The 20,565-nt window shown below is 48.2% G+C and overlaps 1 protein-coding gene and 1 long non-coding RNA gene across 4 annotated transcripts in view; one reads left to right on the forward strand and one right to left on the reverse strand.

The window, feature by feature from the left end:
- Nucleotides 1-4,836, forward strand: part of SRL (sarcalumenin) — a 105,757-nt gene extending 100,921 nt beyond the window's left edge. For all 3 annotated transcript variants that reach the window (XM_044981176.1, XM_044981175.1, XM_044981177.1), the window contains one exon: nt 332-4,836. In XM_044981176.1, the coding sequence (XP_044837111.1) occupies nt 332-1,143 (812 nt within the window). In that variant the 3' untranslated portion in view covers nt 1,144-4,836. The remainder of the gene's footprint in view (nt 1-331) is intronic.
- LOC123344712 overlaps nt 1-20,565 on the reverse strand; it is a 34,207-nt gene that overhangs the window by 5,682 nt on the left and 7,960 nt on the right. The window contains exon 2 of the long non-coding RNA XR_006572629.1: nt 11,809-11,951. This is a non-coding gene — a long non-coding RNA (uncharacterized LOC123344712). The remainder of the gene's footprint in view (nt 1-11,808; nt 11,952-20,565) is intronic.

Here is a 20,565-nt window from a genome sequence, read left to right on the forward strand (position 1 = left end):
TCGGTTCTCCCAATATCTACCTTAAATCCAGGGGGAAATCCTGGCCCAACGGCAAAACTCCCGCTGGGGCCAGGATTTTATCAGAGAACGCCAGCTAAGGCACTAGTGCCAACTGAATATAGACTGATTGTGGATATTAGTGCCAAGATGTTCTGTGATGGCTTTAGTAGCTGAGAAACGAGATTTCCCACTGTATGAGGTCTAAGTCTGAAGGGGTCTGAGACATAGTGGGCTTGTGTCATATCTATGCCGATGACTGAATGGATTGGTCCTGTGTTAGATGTGGGGAGCGGGACATTTCTCTTTGATTTTTCTCTCTCCTCTCCCAAAGGTTACCCATTCAATGACGTGTGCCAGTGGTTCATCGACAGAGCCGACCTCATCTTTGTCGTCTTTGACCCTACAAAGCTGGATGTGGGGCTGGAGCTGGAGATGCTGTTTCGCCAGCTGAAGGGCCGGGAGTCTCAGATAAGAATAATCTTGAACAAAGCAGACAGTCTTGCCACCCAGGAGCTTATGAGAGTCTATGGCGCCTTGTTCTGGAGCTTAGCTCCTTTGATCAATGTCACTGAACCTCCCAGGGTCTATGTCAGTTCCTTCTGGCCCCCAGAATATCACCCTGAAACCCACAAGGATCTGTTCCTTAAAGAAGAGATCTCGCTCCTGGAAGACCTTAACCAGGTGATTGAAAACAGGCTGGAGAATAAGATTGCCTTCATCCGCCAACATGCCATCCGGGTTCGCATCCACGCCCTCCTGGTCGACCGCTATCTGCAAACCTACAAGGACAAAATGACTTTCTTCAGTGATGGGGAGCTGGTATTCAAGGACATTGTGGAAGACCCTGACAAGTTCTACATCTTCAAGTCCATCCTGGCAAAGACCAATGTCAGCAAGTTTGATCTCCCCAACCGCGAGGCTTATAAGGACTTCTTCGGCATCAATCCCATCAGCAGCTTCAAGCTACTAGCTCAGCAGTGCTCCTACATGGGAGGATGTTACCTGGAGAAGATCGAAAGGGCCATTACTCATGAGCTTCCTGATCTCTTGGGGAGTATTGGCTTGGGGAAGAAGCCCAGTGTTCTCTCCTGTGACACAACTGGCTGTGGTGAAACCCCAAGGAACCGCTATAGGAAACCATAATATGCTATGTACTAACATAACCATTCATGTGTTCCTATTGGTGAATGAGCTTATGTCTTATCTGTCCAAGAAGCCATGGTTTATTAACCCTTTGAGTGCCACACTGGCAAGAGCTACTGTACAAGGAGGACTTTGAGTCATTGACATTAATGGCAGGGGAAGCGGGGTGGGCATAGAAAAGAGAATAAAGAACTGTGAATTCCTGACATTTTATCTTTGTTATTTCAAATAGAAAGCAATGTTTAAGCTGTACGTAAAAGCAACAAATGGTGACCTAAAGCTTTAGCTGCTTTTTCACTGGTACTGAAGTTCATGAGTGTGGAACAAGAAGTTCAACCTTTGCATACACTAAGCAGGCAGGGAGTAGGAAATGCAGACTCTGGAATGATAACCTTAAGGAAGGCTCCGACGCCTTGACCTGAAGAACCGGAGAGGGTCACCCCTGGGGAGAGAGAGATCCAGCAGAGTAAATGTCAGCTTTTGGCGGCTGTATATAGGCACGAGGACCACAGAAATGCCTATAAATAAATAATAATCTGTTTTTTTCTTTTCAAGACTTGTAGGCCATCAGGTTCAGTTCTTTGTGAGCTCCATTTGGATGACAGTTGAACTGTAACTCAGGATCTTTAGCATTCACCCAGGTATTAGTCCTCTCCTATCCCCAGGGGTAGGGAAAGAAAGACCCCATGTCTGTGTTTAGACTGGATTCAGTCCAATCTCTGGGAACATATGGCATTTTTAACACAAAATGCATGTCCCAGGTGGGATTTGGAAGTCTGGCTCATAAGGAGAAATGGACTGGAGTTGAAAGAGCAAAGGCTCTTAAGTTACATTTGAGAGACAGTGGCTGTAACTCAAGAAAGTTCAGAAGAAAGCCTTTGAAAGCGTCAGTCTGTCCCTGTGCCTGAGAAGAAGCAGGGAGCTTAGTATATGCATTTGCTGTTAGCGTCACGCAGTTGTTGGCAAGTCAAGCACAAACCTTGGTAGGTCTCAGAGGGTTAATCAATTTGCATTTTGACCTTGTTTTTGCCAGTGTTGCATGTTTTCTCCAAGTCAGATCCCTGTGTTGTTGTGTGGTTTGGAGGAAGACAGGAACACCCTCCGTTTCACAGCTGTTGCCTGTTTTCTCTTCCAATCTTTTTGCTGTAGGTTAGGAAGTCAGAGGTGTCTGGGCCCTGTCTTATTTGGGCTGAGCCAAGCTGTCATATTTATTTGTTGGCGTTGCCATGTTGTTCACCTGCCCCAACACACCAACACCCAAAATTGTGAGTTGCAGGAAATGATGCCATCAGAACCAGTGCCAGCCTCTCTGTGGACATAGTTCGTTGTAGATGGCAACTAAAGAACAGGGGAAATATGGGAGTCCTCTTCACTAAGCAGGCATTGTTTGGTTGCAATGACCCAGCATGGCTGGTGGTTGAGCTAAGCACTAACTGAAGAAGAAGGTGGATGTTGCCCTGAACGGTGAATGGTGTACGAGACCTGCTAAATAGCCTTTCTTCATTATTCTCCCTGTCAAATGGACCAGAGCTGAGGCTGGTCTTCAGAGAACCTTCTGAGTAGAAGTACTCACTGTAACTTACCTGTGGGCCTTATCTGCTCGGGGTCAAGAATTTAATGAAATGCCAAGCAAAGCAAGACAAAGATCGAAAGACAAAAGGAAATAAGAAAGCCATATGTTGGCTTTTTAAAGAAGAAATTTGAGCAGATGAGAAAGTGGAAGGTGCTGACCAGAGCCTGTTGGGAGCATGGCATTGGGTCTGAAAGGCAGCACATCTCTGATCCACATGTGTGAATAGAGATGGAGCTGTGGCTACAGGAGAATCAAACATATCTAGCACTGGTCTGGGATTCAGCTTCCTTGGTGCCAAAACCTTGAGTTTAAAATAAACGGTCTTTTAAAGCAATCCGGGTTAGTTCTAGTGGGCATTGTTTCATGGGTGCTTGACTTGGTCCAAATGTGTCACCCTGGAGGACACAGCCGATGGGTAATGAGTCCCCAAAGGCTGGGTGCCGGAGAAGAAACAAGTACATCAACGAGTACTGCAAGAGGGCAGGTTACATGCCGAGGGATTTTGTGCACAGCGCTGAAAGGAACAGGGTCAGCTAATGAAGGCAAGAAGAGGCGTCAGAGAAACTGGCATCTGAAATAGCTCAAAGAGAAGTGACATGCTGGTGAGTCAATACTGAGTGAGGTCTCAGACTGCCTTGGAGCTGCTTCCTCCATTCACTTCTGTTCTTCTCCTCTCTTTCTTTTATGTTACCCCATTCCTCCTCCTCATCCTTCTTTGTCTTGGTCACCCACTCTTTCTCACTTCTCATTGTCCTCCATTAAGCTTACCTGCTGCTCCTGTCACTTGGCCTAGTTTGCATGGTGTTCTTAGGAGCGAATGGAAAAGAAACACTATCAGAACTATGCTAATTTTGCCACTGCTTCTGCCATCACATTATGTTTTATTGTCATCATAAGCAAATAAGTCTGTTAAACTTTTCTAATTCTCGGTGCCTTATTCTTCCTGCTGGTTCTTTGCCTTTTTGTTTCTCTTCACTGTGCTGTCATCTTCTTTTTGTCTTTCTCCTGTTCATGTTCTCTTCCCCTTTTCTTCAGTCTTTCTCCTACCTTTTCTTTCCTCCGTTTCTTGTCATCCTCTTTTCACTATACCCAGGTCATTCCTTCCTAGTTCCCTCTTGCTCACTAGCATTCTGCTGGTCATAAAGCTACTGCTCTCCTTTTGGGTGTTGGTGTAGGTGATGATTGTGGTGTGGCTGGTGTTACCAACACGATATAGACTGAGGAACGTTGGCAGCATTGAGGAGGATGGAGGATGTAAAGCATGGTTGTCTACAGGTACTGGGCCTGTTGGTTGACGTCCTGTTGGGTAAGCATTCATTGACAATGAAGATCTCTGCATATACTCAAGAAAGTCTCCTGTACTCAGATGAGTTCACCTTTTAACATGTGACTGACAAAAGCATATTACTGGCTCAAAAGCTCAGCGTAGAGGCTCATGCATTGATCATAACCACCTTCCCATCTGAAAATTTACACTAGGATTCTCTTCTTAAAAGCACTCCTGGCGCTCCATGTTTAACCTCCCTGAGGCCTGATATCAGGTGACCCTTAAGAAACAGTGGACCTAAGAAGTGCATTTGTTTGTTAATTGCACATTAAGCTGGGCCCACTCTTAGCTCTGGTTGGCTACCACAGCCCTTGTCGGAAATCTGACACATTTCTGATGGCCTTTCTTCCCAAGCCCCTTGACACTTGAAATGACTTGCATGGCCACAGAAAATGATTGTTAGTCTAAGAAGGACTAGTTCAAAGCCCATCTCATCTGTCACACTCTGGTGACACAGCAGACTCCTACCATCAATCTGACTGTCTCTGTTTTATGAAACAAAATGAACTTGATTAGAAACAAAATATAAAGTGTGACATGAGCGATGTGTCTCTGAGTTACAGGAAATGCATCGGGAATGAAAACAGGGAGCCTGAAGATCTTTTAATTTTGCTAAAAAACCCAACATCCCTAGACCCACTGTTGTGTGCTTCTTTTTTAACAGGAATCTGGACAGACAGCATATCAGGAATTACATGCTGTAATATATTCCAAATTAGATGTTCATGATAATGTGCATTTGGATAAAATTGTTGGTCCTGTACATCAACCCGTCTAATAAAATCAGTATTTTTCAAACACATTCCACAGCTACATTTGCTTTGTTTGCTTGTCCACAGAGATGCTGAAACCATGGGCTTGCTTCTATTGAAGTCAATGGGAGTTTTGCAATTGGCTTCAAAGGGAGCAGGATTGGGCCCCATGCAGGAGAGCGGTGCTTATACAAAACCCGGGGAGGGAAGGAGAAAATCCCAGATTGCGCCCCTGAGTTCCAAAGGGAAGTGAAACGTTGCAGGTGGCTCTGGTTGATGTCAATGCTGTTAGCAGAAAGCACAGAGCAGTGCCCAAGCTAGACAGGGAGATGATGGTGGAATAGGGAAGCATCACAATGCCCAGCTTTCAGCCTTTCCCATACCATGATCCCGTGTTACAAAAGAAGGACGTTTGGGGACCCACACCCTCCCAGCGAGCCATAGAGAAGGGGAGAGCTCTCTTCATAGTTCCCCACACATGGCATAGTGGAGCGTCTTGGCATTAGGGGTGAGGCACTCCTCCAAACTCAGCTTCTACTGCCTCACCTCTCCTGCAACCGTCTCAGGATGTGCTAAAAAGGGCATCTCACCTAAACACAATCCAGCCTGCACAGTGCCCTACGCTCACCAGGGGAGAGCTCCCCCGTCATCTTCTCACTCTCCCTCACCCAAGAACCCACTGCCAGGCCTCGTCTCCCTTTTGGGGCCTCACAGAAAAAATGGCTCATGCAGGACATGGCTCACCTGGTACCGCTCCAGTACAGGCCCATCAGTTAGTAATAAGAGGCATTCTTTAAGGACAAATTCAACCCACACTTTTCCAGTTGAGATTTGCTCTGGACACTGCTGGGAGCCGTAGAGTCTGCAGAGGAAGGGCCATGGGCATCACTGGAGGCAGTTCAATGAAACTTCTGCTCAGTGTGCAGCTGCGATCAAAGCAGCGAACGGTATCAGGATGCATAAGGAATGGGATGGACAATAACATGGAAAATGCCTTCAATCAGTGATGTGGCTTTGTGCAGCTCTGGTCACCCCATCTCTCACACGACAGGGCAGAACTAAAGGGGTTCAGAGCAGGGCGATGAGAATGACCAGGGGCCTGGAAAAACTCTCATGAAGAGAGATTGGAAAGGCTGGGATTGTTACCTTAGAAAAGGGAAACATCATCATAAAAAATCTATGAAATAATGAATGGGCTAGACAAGGGAGATGAGGAACTTCTGTTCTCCCTGTCCTCTAACACAAGAGCAAGGGGACAGTCAGGAGATTAAAAGGTGAGAAATTCAAACTCCAGAAAAGGACATACTTTTCCCACACAACATGTGATTACACTGTAGCACTCGCTGCCGCAGGAAGTCACTCAGACCAAGAATTTAACAAGATTGTAAATGGGACTGGATATTGATATGCAGGCCATGAATATCCAGTTATTGTAATTAATTATGACAAATTCTGGAAGGGGTATTAAACCTCACACTGCAGGATTTAGGACAGTCAATCGCTAACTAGCAGAGACCAGGTTGAGACACAGCTGGGGTGGGTCACAGATTATCTCACATCTGCTACTGTGGGGCTCTTGCACCTTAAATGCTGGCCATGGTAGGAGAGAGGCTCCTGGTGTGGATGACCCTCGGGTCTGATCCAGCCTGACTGGTCCTACATTGCTCTAAAGATTTAGCCGCCAAATTGGGGGCCTAGTTGTCCTCTCGCTTATCCCAATTTTACGTGGATTCTTCCTAATCTACTCCGGCTACATCTACACTGGGAGCAAGGGGTGCGATTCTCAGCTTGTGTAGACATACTCACACTAGCTCACATTGAACTAGAGTGCTAACAATAGTAGTAGTAGTAGTAGTTGCGGTTGCATAGGCAGTAGTGAGTGGCGGTACAGGCTAGCTGTCCGCATATGTACTGTAGTGAGGCAGAGTGGCCTCCCTCTGAGCCTGAGCTTGAGGGACCATTACACTCTCCTGGTGTGTGGCGCTGGGCCAGCCTTGCTCCCCGTGCCAGGAATATGGGGCAGGGCAGGAAGTATAAAGGGAGGGCCCTGCAACTCAGTTGAGTGGGAACCAGGGAAGGAGACAGATGTTTCCACTGCTGCAGAACTCTGCAGCGCCCTGCCCCCAGAGGAGACCAACCTGGGAGAGGAGGTGCTGGGACTGCTGTCCGCAGTGTACCCCAAGAAGATGGAGGACTCTTGGACTACGGAACCCTCAACCTGGACTGTGGTAGGAAGTAGCCCAGGCAAACCAGACTTTAGTCTGGTTTTGTTACTAGAGCCCAAGTCAGCATGTTTTGGAGGGATCCCCACTGACCCAGTGGTGAAATCATCTGCCACTGTTAGGGCTCTGGGCTGGGACCCTACCTCCTGCCACCAACCCCACCCCTGGAGTGGCGACCTATCACCCCTAAGCCAAAAGGTCTTTGCTTTGCTTGTGGCTTGTGCCAGCCAGGAGACCGTGGGCCCAGACTGTATGTTTGTGGGCTGCCTTAGCCAGGAGGCTTAGGCTAAAAGTCTGCTCCCTGCTCTGCCCGCCAGAGGGATAGATGGCTAATTGACTGTTTCCTGACACCTCGACACACACAGATTGGCCTCCATCTGAACCTGAGCCTGAGGAACCCTGCACTACCCACAGGGTTCAGATAGGTTTGTACTTGAATCAGCTGCTAGCCCATACCACTGCTGCCTGTGCTACCATGGCTGCACTAGCATTTTTAGCACATTAGCTCCATGAGAACTAGTGTGAGTATGTCTTCATGAGCTGGGACTCGCCCCCGTGCCATCTCCAAGCACAGACATACCCATTGTGTAAGAAGAGGATCACACCCTGCATGAAAAGCAGAGGCACCTAGTCTGAGCATACATCTATGCCTCAAAACAGACTCATCAGTGCCTCTGAGCTCTCTTGGGGGTTGGAGGGAGGGGAGGAAGAGGTCTGACTATTCTTGGGGCTGTGGTTAGCACACAAAAAGCAGGCCACACTGCAGTTCTCCACCCACTGCCATGATACTGAACAGGTTCAGGTGCTTATCACAGGCAGAGTATGGGCTGCTGCAGACACAGAAATCTGCCTTTGCAAAAAGGAAGGACTGGTCCCCCATCCATCTGGTCCTAAAAGAGCACACTAAGGTAATCGCAGGCACGCCGTGGCAACCCAGCAAGCCCCTTTGTCACGAGGACTGTGGCACTGGCATGGACGTAGGAAATGTGACACAGGGTGCGTCTATCAGAGGCACCAGTCCTGCCTGACAGGGTGAGACTGGACCGCACCCCATTTGACGTCCAGCTGATGTGTAGGTGAATGGCCCTTTGTCTGGAGCGTGAGTCTTGTTACTAAAGTCCTCCTTGTGAGAAATGTCAGGCTGTAATCCTAGAAAGGGGCTGTGATGGTCACACAGGTGGGGAAAGATTAAGGAAGGGTTCAGAGGCCAATTAAACCCCCTGGTTACACCCAGGCCTGGTGGAGGAGGAGAGAGGTGGTGCTATAGGAGTCTGGCGCAGAAGGAGGTGGCAGGGAGAGGGAAGGACTCTGCTCTTGGTACTAGAGGGTGAAGTGTGAGGGAGGAAGCCCAGGCCAGAGTTGGCCCTGGGATCCTCACCTGGGTAGAGGAGTCTGGGAGGAGGCCAGGAGAGACACGGAGCTGCTTCTGGGCTGGAGCAAGCTCAGGTGGTGAGGAGCCTTGATAAAAGGGCAGGATCTGGAGGGGGGGGGGCTCCACTGAGGAACCGAGCGAGGCCCACCTCAGAGGATGGAAGTTCAGGTGTAAGGAGGGTAGCAGAGGGAACAGTTTGTACTTTCCATTTGGGATTGTGTTGGGGGACACCGGGGGGGCATCATGTCCTGGCCCTGAAGGAAGGGTGAACATAGAAAAAACGTGTGGGGAAGGCCTGAAAAAAAGGCTGTGGTAGGAAGCAGTCTAGGCAGGTAGCAGCAAGGTATCTCACAGAGCAGATCGTGGCTGCTGGCTGTAGAGTCCCTGGCCTGGAGCCTGGTGGAGGGGGAGGGCCTGGGGTCCTTACCAGCTATGGGGAAGAGGGCATGAGGCCCCGAGAAGGGGATAAAGGTGACTGAAAGCCCTGATACCTGAGGGTGCAGGGACATGGGACCCAGAGTTGCAACCGAAGACCTGACATAAGGCGGTGAGCAATTGCTGAGAGCCTAGTCGTATCGCTGGATCTATGCAGGATTAGATGCATCACGGCTGTGACTTTTAGTCACATGCACAGGATTAAACTGGTCACCAGATTAGGAGGCAGGAAGGATTCCCCCTCCCCCCTGGGGCAGATTGTCAAGGCTCCTGGGTATTTCCCCCTCCCTTAGAGCAGGAATCCCTATCATGATGAGGGTGGGAATCTCAAAGACAAATGCCCAGGGCTTTGTGGACGTTGTTCCTTCACCGTCTCCATTTCCACATGTGAGTGAATTTGCACTATTCTGTTCATGGATGGCAGAGCCATTCTGCAGATGGCGAGACCGGCTCACTGCTGCCATGGCGCACGGCTTCTGCAAGTGCCATCCCCATCAGTGCTGTCAGAAGTCACAATGGGAACGTAGGTTTCCATAGCACCTTTCAGCCCAAAGGGCAACTTTGATGTAGGTCCCTATGGTAGCACTTAAGTCCAGCGTCATAGGGAACTTTTCTCTCCGAGCTCAGAAGCAATTTTTCTTGACAGAAACGCTACACACGCCCGGGTGCTGTCTATGTCATTCAATACAGTAGATGGCTGAGGAAAGCAGCCAGCCATCCACACTTCCGCAGCCCTGCCTGGCTTTTGTCTGGTGCCACCAGCTTCCAGGCCCCTTCTCTAGCTTCCCAGCCATCCTTGCAGAGACTTTGACATTTGGCCAGCTGCCAAAGGGAGCGAGGCAGGTTGCTCACATTACCCCCACCTCCTTCTCTGCTAGCCAGTCAGGCTCCCTCTCTGCCCTCAATTCCTTCCCTCTCCGCCAAAGAGACATCCAGCAGGGGAGGTAGAAAATGGAGGGGAGGGAAATGAAGGGGAGGGGAGAGGAGGGGGAGAATTGAGGGAGGGTAGAGGTGAGGGAACTGATGTGTTTGTGTAGGAATAATTAATGGATCTGGGGAGAAATGATGGTTGCATGGTGTGGAGTTCACTGTAAATTTTGTATGAAATTTGCTTATATAAATGTCATGCAAATTTTCCTTGGGCTTTTTGCTGGCCTTGTGGAAGCAGGTCAGCCCTGCAGTTGTGCCTGGATCCTTAGAACAACGGCATCATTAGTTCAGTAACACTAGGAACAATGCACACACATCAGACTTCAGTTATCCGGCAGCATGCCAGCACACTGTGACAGGAATAGACCACTTCACATGCCCCTCCCACCGAAATGCAGCCATCTCTGGGATGGAAGGCAATAACTCTTCAACAGTGCATGGGAACAGTACACAACCGTTTAGGACAGGAAATGAAGGATACAGAAACCAATAGAAGCTACAGGGGAAATTTTAAGGAGGCAGAATGTAATTACCAATGCTGGAGTTTGGCCAGGACACACGGGTTAACTTCTGACTCCTGCTAAAAGTACCCTGAGACCTAAAGTGCCCCTAGCCACCAGGACCTCAGTTTTACATTTCTTCTGAAAGACCCCCCCTTCATTACTTCAGTACGACTCAGCAGAAAAGCAGCACCTACAGAGATGCTAGCACCATTTCCTTCACCAGCTGGGTTTTCTCCCATCCAATATGGACTGGGCGCAGTCTCACCCTTACCCATGGAGAGAGGAGTGGTACAGACTGCCCAAAGCCTTCCTTCTGGAGCAGGATAGGATAGCCCAGGCAGACTGGGACTCTCTCACTGCTACAGCGGCTGCCCACTTAGCACAGGTAGCTGTATGAACATACACGCCTCAGTAATTCCCCAGAAGCCCAGCGGAACCACAATATGTGGTAATAGTGACCAATATTAGCTAGTTCCCTGAGAGTCACAGCCTCAGTTGGGGCTGTTGATCACAAAGCCTGTCCAGATGCTAAAGACAGGCCATAGGAAATAAAGCTGGGGGCTTCCTTTATGAGCAAACGAGGACTGCAAGGTTTCTCGGATTCATTTCTAATCAAGTGGCCTCTGGGCTCCTTTCCTTCCGCAGCCTCACCACTACCCAGAGGGTGTGTTAGCTCTTTGGGGCAAGGCCTGCCTTTCTGGCCTGTGTTTGTACAGCACCTGGAGCAATGAGGTCTGGGCCCATAACGAGGGCTCCAAGGCACTACCATAACACAATGAAATAAAAACAAGAATAAAATTAAAAATGGGATTTCATTCTGCAGAGTTATGCAGTTCAGGCCTTCCCCCAACAGAGGGCAGCACTTCTATGTACAGTACTTACTGTTAGGAAAAAATGCTTGGGAAGAAAAATCCCCCAGGAGCTGCCCAGCAAATTCCCTCTCAGGCATACCCAAGTCTCTAGGGCAGTGAGTCGCTGTTTTCACTATTTACTTTAAGCCCGTCTGGTGCATTAGGTAGGATACAGAGATGATTCCCCTTCTCTATCCCATTGGACAGAACTTCCCACAGCCGCTGACTATGGAGAGAGAAAGATGAAGACTCTCCCGCTGCCTCCCTGGGGTTCCAGCATGAGTCAGGGCCCTACCACGGACGGTTCAGATCCCTACACTGAGGGTCTGGTAATAGACTCCAGGGAAAAGCACGGGTGGTTGGTAACCCCAACGATCTCACTCAAGCTGAGTCATTGCTAGAGGCCCACAGATTCTTCTGCAGGAAGCACGACAGCCTGTCATGACTCAGAGTCCCTGCAGAGAGTCGGGGGGCTGGTTAGATCAATCAATAGCAGCTCGCCTGTGTGCAGAATGGGATTTCACTTTGGTTACCCACAGTGGGGCTGAGAGATTTGCTCCTTCCCTCTCCTCCCCTTTTAAATCAGTTTCTCCCACCTCCTAATCAGACCTGGTGGCCTCAGTGGCCATTCAGCCAGTTTACCCCATCCTATGTACGCTGCTATGTGACCTCGTGCAAGTGGCTTCGAATCAGATTGTACCTGGCCCTGCATTGGTGCCTAAGAGGGCAGCGGATGTGAGCATTCTAGCCCATGCATGCCTCCCATAGCAGTTGGGCATGGTCTCGGATGTCTCCCGAGTGTAGCGACAGTGCGTTCTGACAGCCTGATGGAGACGGGTGCCTCTGAAAAACAAGAACATTAGTGCCTCTGAGAATGCAAGACACACCAGAGGGGGCATGTGCAGGGTAGGCCAACAGCCCCTCCCCTGTGCATTGGCTTTGCACAGAGAGAGGATGTGTGGCACCACTAGGGTGCCACCTGGCCGGTTTTCATCCAGACAGTCCAGGTTTCGGGAGGCTTATGTGCCCAGGTGCCATTTGACAAGCCCGGATGTCTGTTTTTTTTTTTAAATCTGAGCAGAAAGAGGTGGAACAGAGAGGAAATCTTGGGGGAAGAGGCGGAGCATGGGGCAGGGACTTGGGAGAAGAGGTAGGGCAGGGGGCGGGGCCTCAGGGGTCTGGTTACCAGCCATTAGAAAGATGACAACCTTAGTGCAGCACTACCCTAAGGGAGAGGCCAACAGGTGCCATTAGGGTAACCAGATAGCAAATGTGAAAAATCGGGACAGGGGGTGGAGTGGTGGGTAATAGGAGCCTATATAAGAAAAAGACCCAAAAATCAGGACTGTCCCTATAAAATCAGGACATCTGGTCACCCTAGGTGCCATTGTCCTGAGCATCGGAAAGCTCTGGAAGGTTTGTGCAGCTCCACACCACCTCCAAGGCAGGGCTGGGCCTCTGGGGATAAACTGAGCACACCTAGCGGGAAAGCTACAGTTCGGGCCTTCGCCAAGAACTTCTGGTGAGCAACTCACAGGCCAAGAGTTAGCACTGACCTCACTGGGTGAATGATTTAAAATATGAAATAAATTCAAGAAAACCGTGAACTGTTCAGGACAGAAGTGTTGACTGCTCAGCTCTGTGTGTGTGATAACAGTCCTGACAGCCGCCCCTGCAATCTATGTTGAGAGCTCATCATACCCCAAGCTCAGCAGCAGCAGACCTGGTCATTCCTTAGATGGGAAATCGCCAAAGAAGACCTGGGTGGTACAAGCAATGAAGTTGGTAACTCAAGAGGTGGCATTCGTTCCTCTGAGTCATTACTGAACGAGTGCCCCCACTTGGTGACAATGGTGTTGTGCAGCTAAGAGTGCCATATTTCAGAAGAGACGTGACACTGACGGACTGACCCCTTGTGGTCATTAAAGATGCCCTGGCACTTTTCATTGGAAGTTAATAATGCTTGTGTCTTGGCCAGGTTCTAACTGGTTACAAACTTGAAATTGAGTAAGATCTCACCCTGAAGTATTATATGGCTGCAGAGGAATAATTCCATATTAGGTTTTATCCTTATGTTGTTCAACACTGGAAGTCTCAGCTTTCTTCCACCTAGAGCAAAGGGGTTACAAAGGCTAGTAATCCTACTGGGCACGGAACAGACAGTTCTGGCTGGTGGTTAGCACTTTGTTTCTAGCAGCACCTTCACTGCAGCAGGCACTTTCAAGCATAATAGCAGCCAGGGTCCTTGCCCCAAAGAGTCTGCAGTCCTAAGTGGGGAGAAGTCTGTGGATTGCAGGAAATGCCCCTTTATGGAATACATCCTGTGCTATGGGCCTTGTGTTGAACAGCTCTGCTGAGCCCTGATTCCAATATGCAATGAGGTTAGATGCTCTTGTGAAACTGGGATAATTAGGAGTTAGGGTTTCACCCAGTTAAAGACAAGCTGTTTTTATTACACCTGTTAAAATAGGTCACATGTGTAGCCTTACCGGTCTTGTCAATGTCTCTGATTTCTAAGGGCACAAATATCCCAGCAGCTTGTTTTGAAGCTGTAGATAGAATTCCAAATCTGCCAAGGGCTGCCGAGGAAGGTGCTGCAGGGAGCAGGACGAGGAGGGAAAATGTGGGAGTGGATTATTGATTTTTTTTTCTCACTGGAAACATCAGGTCAATGCTTCCTGTTGAAAGATACATGCTCCACCTCAAGTTATATTGTATAAAAACCATGTGGTTTCATTAGCAGGTGAATAACATATTCATGTTTTTCATTGCAAAAGTGCCTACAATAAACTAAACACTAGAGTCACTTCATTCACAGCAAAATCACAGCTTTTTGGGGGGTCAGCCGCAGAAGCCAATGTCAATGCATAGCCACACTAAACAACAAAGACCTGATTTTGCAAGCTCTTCCCCAGGCAATAGATCCTAGGAAAGTCAGTGGAACTGTGCTAATGAGGACTGCTTGTTAAAGGGCTCATTTACATGACTGACAGCAGCAAGCCCCAAGTCAGGACAGGCAGCGAGGGAGAATCCTAGAGCCAGTTGAAACAGGGGAAATGTAGAGAAGCAGATTAGCAAAGAAATGAGCCTGAAACATAAATTTGCCATTCATTTTCCAGGTTACACCCTAGAGTCTCCTGCACTTCCTAGAACTATTTTGCAGGGCAAGTAAAAGGGAGAGATATGGAGAAAGTGGGAGGGACATAGGGAAGTCCCAGAGAGGGCAGAATGAGACACTCCCCCCCACACACTAAGTACCCCCAGGGAGAACTAACTACGCTAATACCCCGCATGCTCTTAATTCCATCCTGGACCAATCAGGTCCTGCTGCCTTTATTTCATGCATGAAGCCGATGCTGCAATGCAATGCAATGCAATCCATTGGCCTTTCACTTACGCTTTGTATACAACTGGGTATACAAAATAAAAATCCAAAACATATAAGGCTAGATCTAGCCCTGGGGTAACTCCAGGGAGGGCTGCAGAGTTACCCCACTTACACCAGGGCTTGATTTGGCCCACTGGGTATTTTAAAATCGTTTTCAGTTGCCCATATTACTTTACTCTAGTTTAAAACAATAAAGCTGTGTTCCTTTGTGGAATAACTCTCAGGAGGTAGAGCAATTGCCACAGGATAACAGCAGGTTTCAGGCACTGGAGGTTTGGCCATGCGCCATCACTATAGACCAGGGACATGTAGTTACATCTCACAGCCACCACACACCCTGTTGTGCGTTATCCCTTACATAACACTCGCCAAGGTGTGTTTTTTTCACATAATCCCAACACACCCCAAATGTGAGTCGAAAAGGGAAAGCGACAGAATTGTGTCACGTGAGCTGCAGCCCTTGCTGTGACTCTTTGATTACCTCCCAATCAACCTACATGAGACCTTGTTGGAGCACACGTTGCTGCCAAGCAGGAAAACCTGGGTTTGGTTCCTAGTGTTAGGTTGGTTCCTACTGCTGGCTGGTCACTCATTGGCAGCCTGGCCCAGAGCATGTGCTGGTGCAGTAGGTGTTTAATCCCAGGGGAGCAAAGGCATCGTGATGCCCAGTTACGGAGTGGCACTCCTTAAATATAGAGGTGGATGGGGGCAGAGGGAAACCTGGTTGGGAAAGATGGAAAGCCTTGAGCAGAGTGGAGCTAGCAGAGGAGAGGAAGTGGAAGGCAGAGGAGGCCTGAAACATGGAATTGCAGGGGCAGGCAGGGCTGCCCTGATGGAGGCTTTTTTATAACAAACATTATAGCCCCACTGTTTATGATTGTAATGTCATTTGGTTTATTATTTGTTAGTGTCCTACTCAATAACCCAGTAGATAATAAATAAAAACACTTAACAATGATACCTGGCACTGTACACTAACCAGGCAGTCTAGGTTCAATCCTGCAGTGTGCTGAATGTTAGCTTGCTCTGTGCATCTATGTACCTTGTTAGTTACTAGACGAGGTGCCAGTAGGGGCAGTCAAGAACATGCAGCAGAGTTCCTGGGGGTTTTCAGGACCAATAGATGTTGATGTAATCGGCACCCATTTAGTGCTCTGTTCCCCTCTAAGGGGTGGCTAAGACACAGTGCTCGATGAGCCTGTTACAGCCTTGGCTAACAGTGCTGGGTCTTTCTGCTCAAGACTGTAGAGGCTCATGCTTTAGGATCAAGAGGTCAGAGGTTCAATCCCTGCTCCTGATGACTCAATGCTGTGCACTGCAGATGACTTCCTCTGTCTGCTCTTTACATCAGCTCTTAACTGTGAACTCTCTCCTGCTAAGTGCCCTTACTTCCCACTGAAGTCAGTGGGAGTTGAGGTGCTCAGCACCACACAGAAGTAAGTGTTCAACATCTTGCAGGATAATACCCTCTATGGACATTGGCTACTGGATCATACCAGCTCTCCCCATGCAGCCAGGGATAATCCACCCTCTCTGATGGGGGAAGCACACCTCTGTCCCAAAAGTCTCTGCTGAACAGCAGCATTCTGCAATGTTACCGGTAGATCCTGCACTCCAAGAGCAAAGCCAATGATGTGAAAATGACCACAGACTGCAAGGGTCATCATGACTAATGTATGGGAGTTAGACGCATGCAGGCTTCCACACTGAGTTGCTGACACTCACCATATGAGACCCTCAGCTATTGGGTTTCAAATCACAGACACACACATAATTTTTATTAGAAGTCAAAGTGCATTTGTGCGTGTTCCACCCATGTGACTTCTTTGTCTCAGGCCTGGTTTACACTACAGAGTTAGATCAACATAAGGCAGCTTACGTTTACCTAACTCTGGAAGCGTCCACACTAAAATGTAGCTTCCACCCCTGTAACTCACCCACTACACCAACTTAATAACTCCACCTCTGTGAGAGGCGTAGTGCTTAGGTCGATGTAGTTAGGTCGACACATTGTCAGTGTAGACACTGCACTGCTCACCTCAACCATTGCTGCTTTTCAGACACTATCCCACAATGTTCCACACTGGCTGTTAAATCGGTGCAAGCACTCCTGGTGAGGACGTGCACCGCTGACACAAGGAGCACGGTGTGGATGTGGCTTGTATGGTGACATAACTTAAGTCAACTTAATTTTGTAGTGTAGACTTGACCTCAGTGCCAGTGCTTCCTGTTCCCCAGCTGCGGACAGGAAGCACCTCTCATCCAGAATCACTTTCTAAATCCGGGGCAATAGATTTTCACAGCCATTGTCTCATATTCGACAGATCAGGACAGCTGCACTGCTCACAGCATGAGTGCACATGGTGGCAGGCAGATTTTGGGGAGCTGCAAGAAGGGTGGGAGTAGAGTGAGGATATAGCCCAGGGGTAGGCAACCTATGGCACGGGTGCCGAAGGCGGCACGTGAGCTGATTTTCAGTTGCACTCACACTGCCTGGGTCCTGGCCATCGGTCCGGGGGGCTCTGCATTTTAATTTAATTTTAAATGAAGCGTCTTAAATATTTTAAAAACCTTATTTACTTTACATACAACAATAGTTTAGTTATATATTATAGACTTATAGAAAGAGACCTTCTAAAAATGTTAAAATGTACTATTGGCACGCGAAACCTTAAATTAGAGTGAATAAATGAAGATTCGGCACAGCACTTCTGAAAGGTTGCTGATCCCTGATGTAGCCAATGGACCTACCAGTGTGCACCTCCCCAGTCTCCTGTGGAGGTGGGCGCGGAAGGCAGAAAGCTTAGGACTGTAGGTTGGACGTCCTTCTGCTGTCTTTGGCCTCTGCAGGGCCCCAGAGTAGAGGGCAAGTACCGTATTACACAGCACTGCAGGCTGAGTGCTTTGGTCAGGGGAAGAGGGGGTGACTGAGGCCTGTGACTCTTTTTTGTTCACCCAAACTAGCTGAAGAGGAAGACCCCAAATGCAGCAGGTGGCTGGGCAATAGACTCGTCACAAAGGTTTGTTGTTGGGAGCGAGGGGGGGGGAGATATTAAAGTACAAGTTATACACGGGGATGGGGGGGAGGAATCACTTTTCTGAGTTGTCTTGCCAGCTGGCCTCCCCTGGGGCAGGAGCAGAAAGGGATTGCTGCTGGGAGACTGCCTGAGGAAGGATGCCTGTAAATGATTCCTTGAAACACCCAGCAAAATCCACCTCCATGCACCACCCCCTCCACAACAAGCCGTTGCCTTGACATCAAGGACAGAAGGAAATTGCAGGAATGAAACACACTGGTTCTGGCAGTTCTAGGCCACAATTCATAATCTCTCGGGGCTGCTCCAACATGGGCAGCCTTAATATTTTTTCAACTAAGCCATCAAGCCCCAATGACAGGGTTAAATTCTTGAAGTGACATCCCGGCCCCGTGGGGTTTTGCCCTGGTAATTGACTTCTGTGGAGCTGGGATTCCACCCCTGAGCTCTGTCTACACCAGCACTTTCACCATTGCTGCCATCCTGTAGGGCCTGCACTGGGGTGATCTCAGATATTAGTTTCCTTAGTGTAGACAATGCCAGAGTAAGGGAGAATGTTCAAAAGCAGCAAGAACTCGGGCTGTCTTCTTCAGAGCCCGCTGAAGTTACATGAAAATTACAACTGTCTATTGACTTGAATCAGAGGAGCTGTCAGAAAACCCACACCACACAAACTCCTTTATGGCTTTGTTTTACCCTAGGGCGTCCTTCAGATTTGGTTATTTATTAGTGGGCATATGAATTAAAACATTCCCACAAATATTAGAGGTTTCTAAACACCTTTGCTTTGACTGTTCACTTTCCAGGAATATACCAGCGACTGAGCTGGCCACCAGTTTAGCAGCAGGAATGTTCTCAGCAGCAGTGGCAAATATTGCCAAATATTCTCAGAAAGTGAATTTTTAGATTATGAAAATTGTGAACCTGACTCCGAAGAGGTACACTCTTCTGTTAGCCAAAAGGGCTCGTTTCCCCCTGGAGCTTACCTAATTACACCAAGGAGGCACGGAGACAGGAAGACAAGTACCACACCCTTTATTGATCGGTCAGCTGAGCGGGTGTTCCTCTCGGCTAGTGCCAGAGAAAGAGACACACCTTTCATGGCCAAGCGGCCTACCTTTATACCCCGAAACAAACAACTTAGCCTACGTTTGTCTACGTCATTTGGTTGACCTGTAGAACCTGTACATGCATCTGTTAGGGGATAATTGGATATGCAGGATACATATATCATTTTGTGGGGGTTACAAGAGACATACAGCTGTTGAGGATACATTTGTCATTCTGAAGGGGACACAAGATACATCCGTTGACCCTTTGTACTAGATACTTTGGATGGATACATGTGAACGCAGCTGCATACACTTGGGGAGCCAACATATACTTGGGGAGCCAAACAAAACTGATAAGCGAAATAGCTGACTTAGGTAGATACACGGCCTTCAGTCTAATGAGTTCTGTAAGCTTTCCAACACAGTTTGGACAAGCATAACATAACTTTGGTTTACTCAGGCCTAATACGGAAAGGCTTCATTAGCACTATGATTTTCCAACAACTCCCCCCTTTGAGAATACTCACCAAACCTTTTGGCTGAGTTTTCTCACACTTTGAGGCCAAAAAGCAATGAAGCTCTGCAGAAATATTTACAACTGCTCTTTTAAGCTTAGTCACCCCCAACCCAGGAATGAATGCATGGACAAAAGAGTGGAACCTTGTTCATTGAACAACTAAGGGATTGGGGCACTGACTATAACTCAGGTAGGCATACCTAATGGTTTAATTTCCCAGATGTCTCAGTGAATAATTTAGTCCCATATGCATCCTCCCCATGGACCCGGCAGGATTCGGTATGTGGTAGCCACACCCACCCTAACCGGTTCATATGCTTGGAAGGAGCACTGTAAATGTTCACACTTCCATCCAGAAAGTGTCCAAATATGTTTCCATGACCACAGATCAGATGGTACTTCAGATGTGTCTGTAAGGGCAGTGGGCCAAGTCTGGTGCTCAAGATTACTCCAAATGGCCATCAGCTGGTCATTCAGGAAATCCTGGATTTCTAAACATACTAGATCCCACTGCAATGCCTTCCCAGTCTTAGTGATATTTAACACCATTTCTGTCAGTAACTTCTGGGTCATAGAACTAAGGGTGGAAATGACATGTAACTTACCAACTCCAGCCTATACTTAAGATAGCTGAGCTTCAAAAATAAGGCTAGTGGCCTTTTCTAGTTGGCCCAATTTCTTAGCATATTCTTGGCTTTGAAAAATAATTCAGATGACTGCAACACTATTGGCCCCAGCCCACAGGGATCTGGTCAATTCCCCTTTCTCCAGAGGAAATAACCCAGGCTCTTTGTTGTGCTAATCTAATGGCAGCCCCTTGTGAGCAATCTGGGTATGTAAAAATGATCTGAAAACTGGATAAAGGCAATGTCATTTAAAATCCAATTAGGGAGGGCAATACATACTAAAGGATTTATCCAAAACACAGGGCGCAGCCTGTAGAATAAACCCCAAAATTCAATTAATACCACATTTCCAAACAGGATCCCACAAGTTTCTTCCTGCCAGTGTAGAATTTTTGTTTCTTTACCAGGGTCAGTTCTCAATGTCCTTTTTAGTCAGGAATTCCTGGACTTTGGCAGTGTCAGTGGAGTGAGTGTTTCTTCTAGAAAAGTTCAAAGGCACAGTAGGTCTGTCAGCGGACAAGGGAGAGGTTAGCTAGCACGTCACCTTGTCCTTTTTCCCTGCTGTCCAGAAGGCACAGTGGAGCTAGAAGAAGGAATAGGCTAATCATATAGGAGAGTTCTCCTGATGTGGACGGGTCTTTTTGCAGTGAGAATCATGGGTCCAAGCAATCAGTCTTTGGCACTTCACAGCGGTGTTGGTAATCAGCAGGACTCAATAAGGGCCTTTCCAGTGTGGAGCCAAAGCAGTCTTTCGTTGGTGGACCTGTACATTGATCCGGTCTCCAAGTTCCATGGAGTGGCAGGGCTGCTAGGGTCTTCGGGTAGTGCGTCTTTACCTG

This window comes from Mauremys mutica, chromosome 11, assembly GCF_020497125.1.
Source record: "Mauremys mutica isolate MM-2020 ecotype Southern chromosome 11, ASM2049712v1, whole genome shotgun sequence".
NCBI lineage: Eukaryota > Metazoa > Chordata > Testudines > Geoemydidae > Mauremys > Mauremys mutica.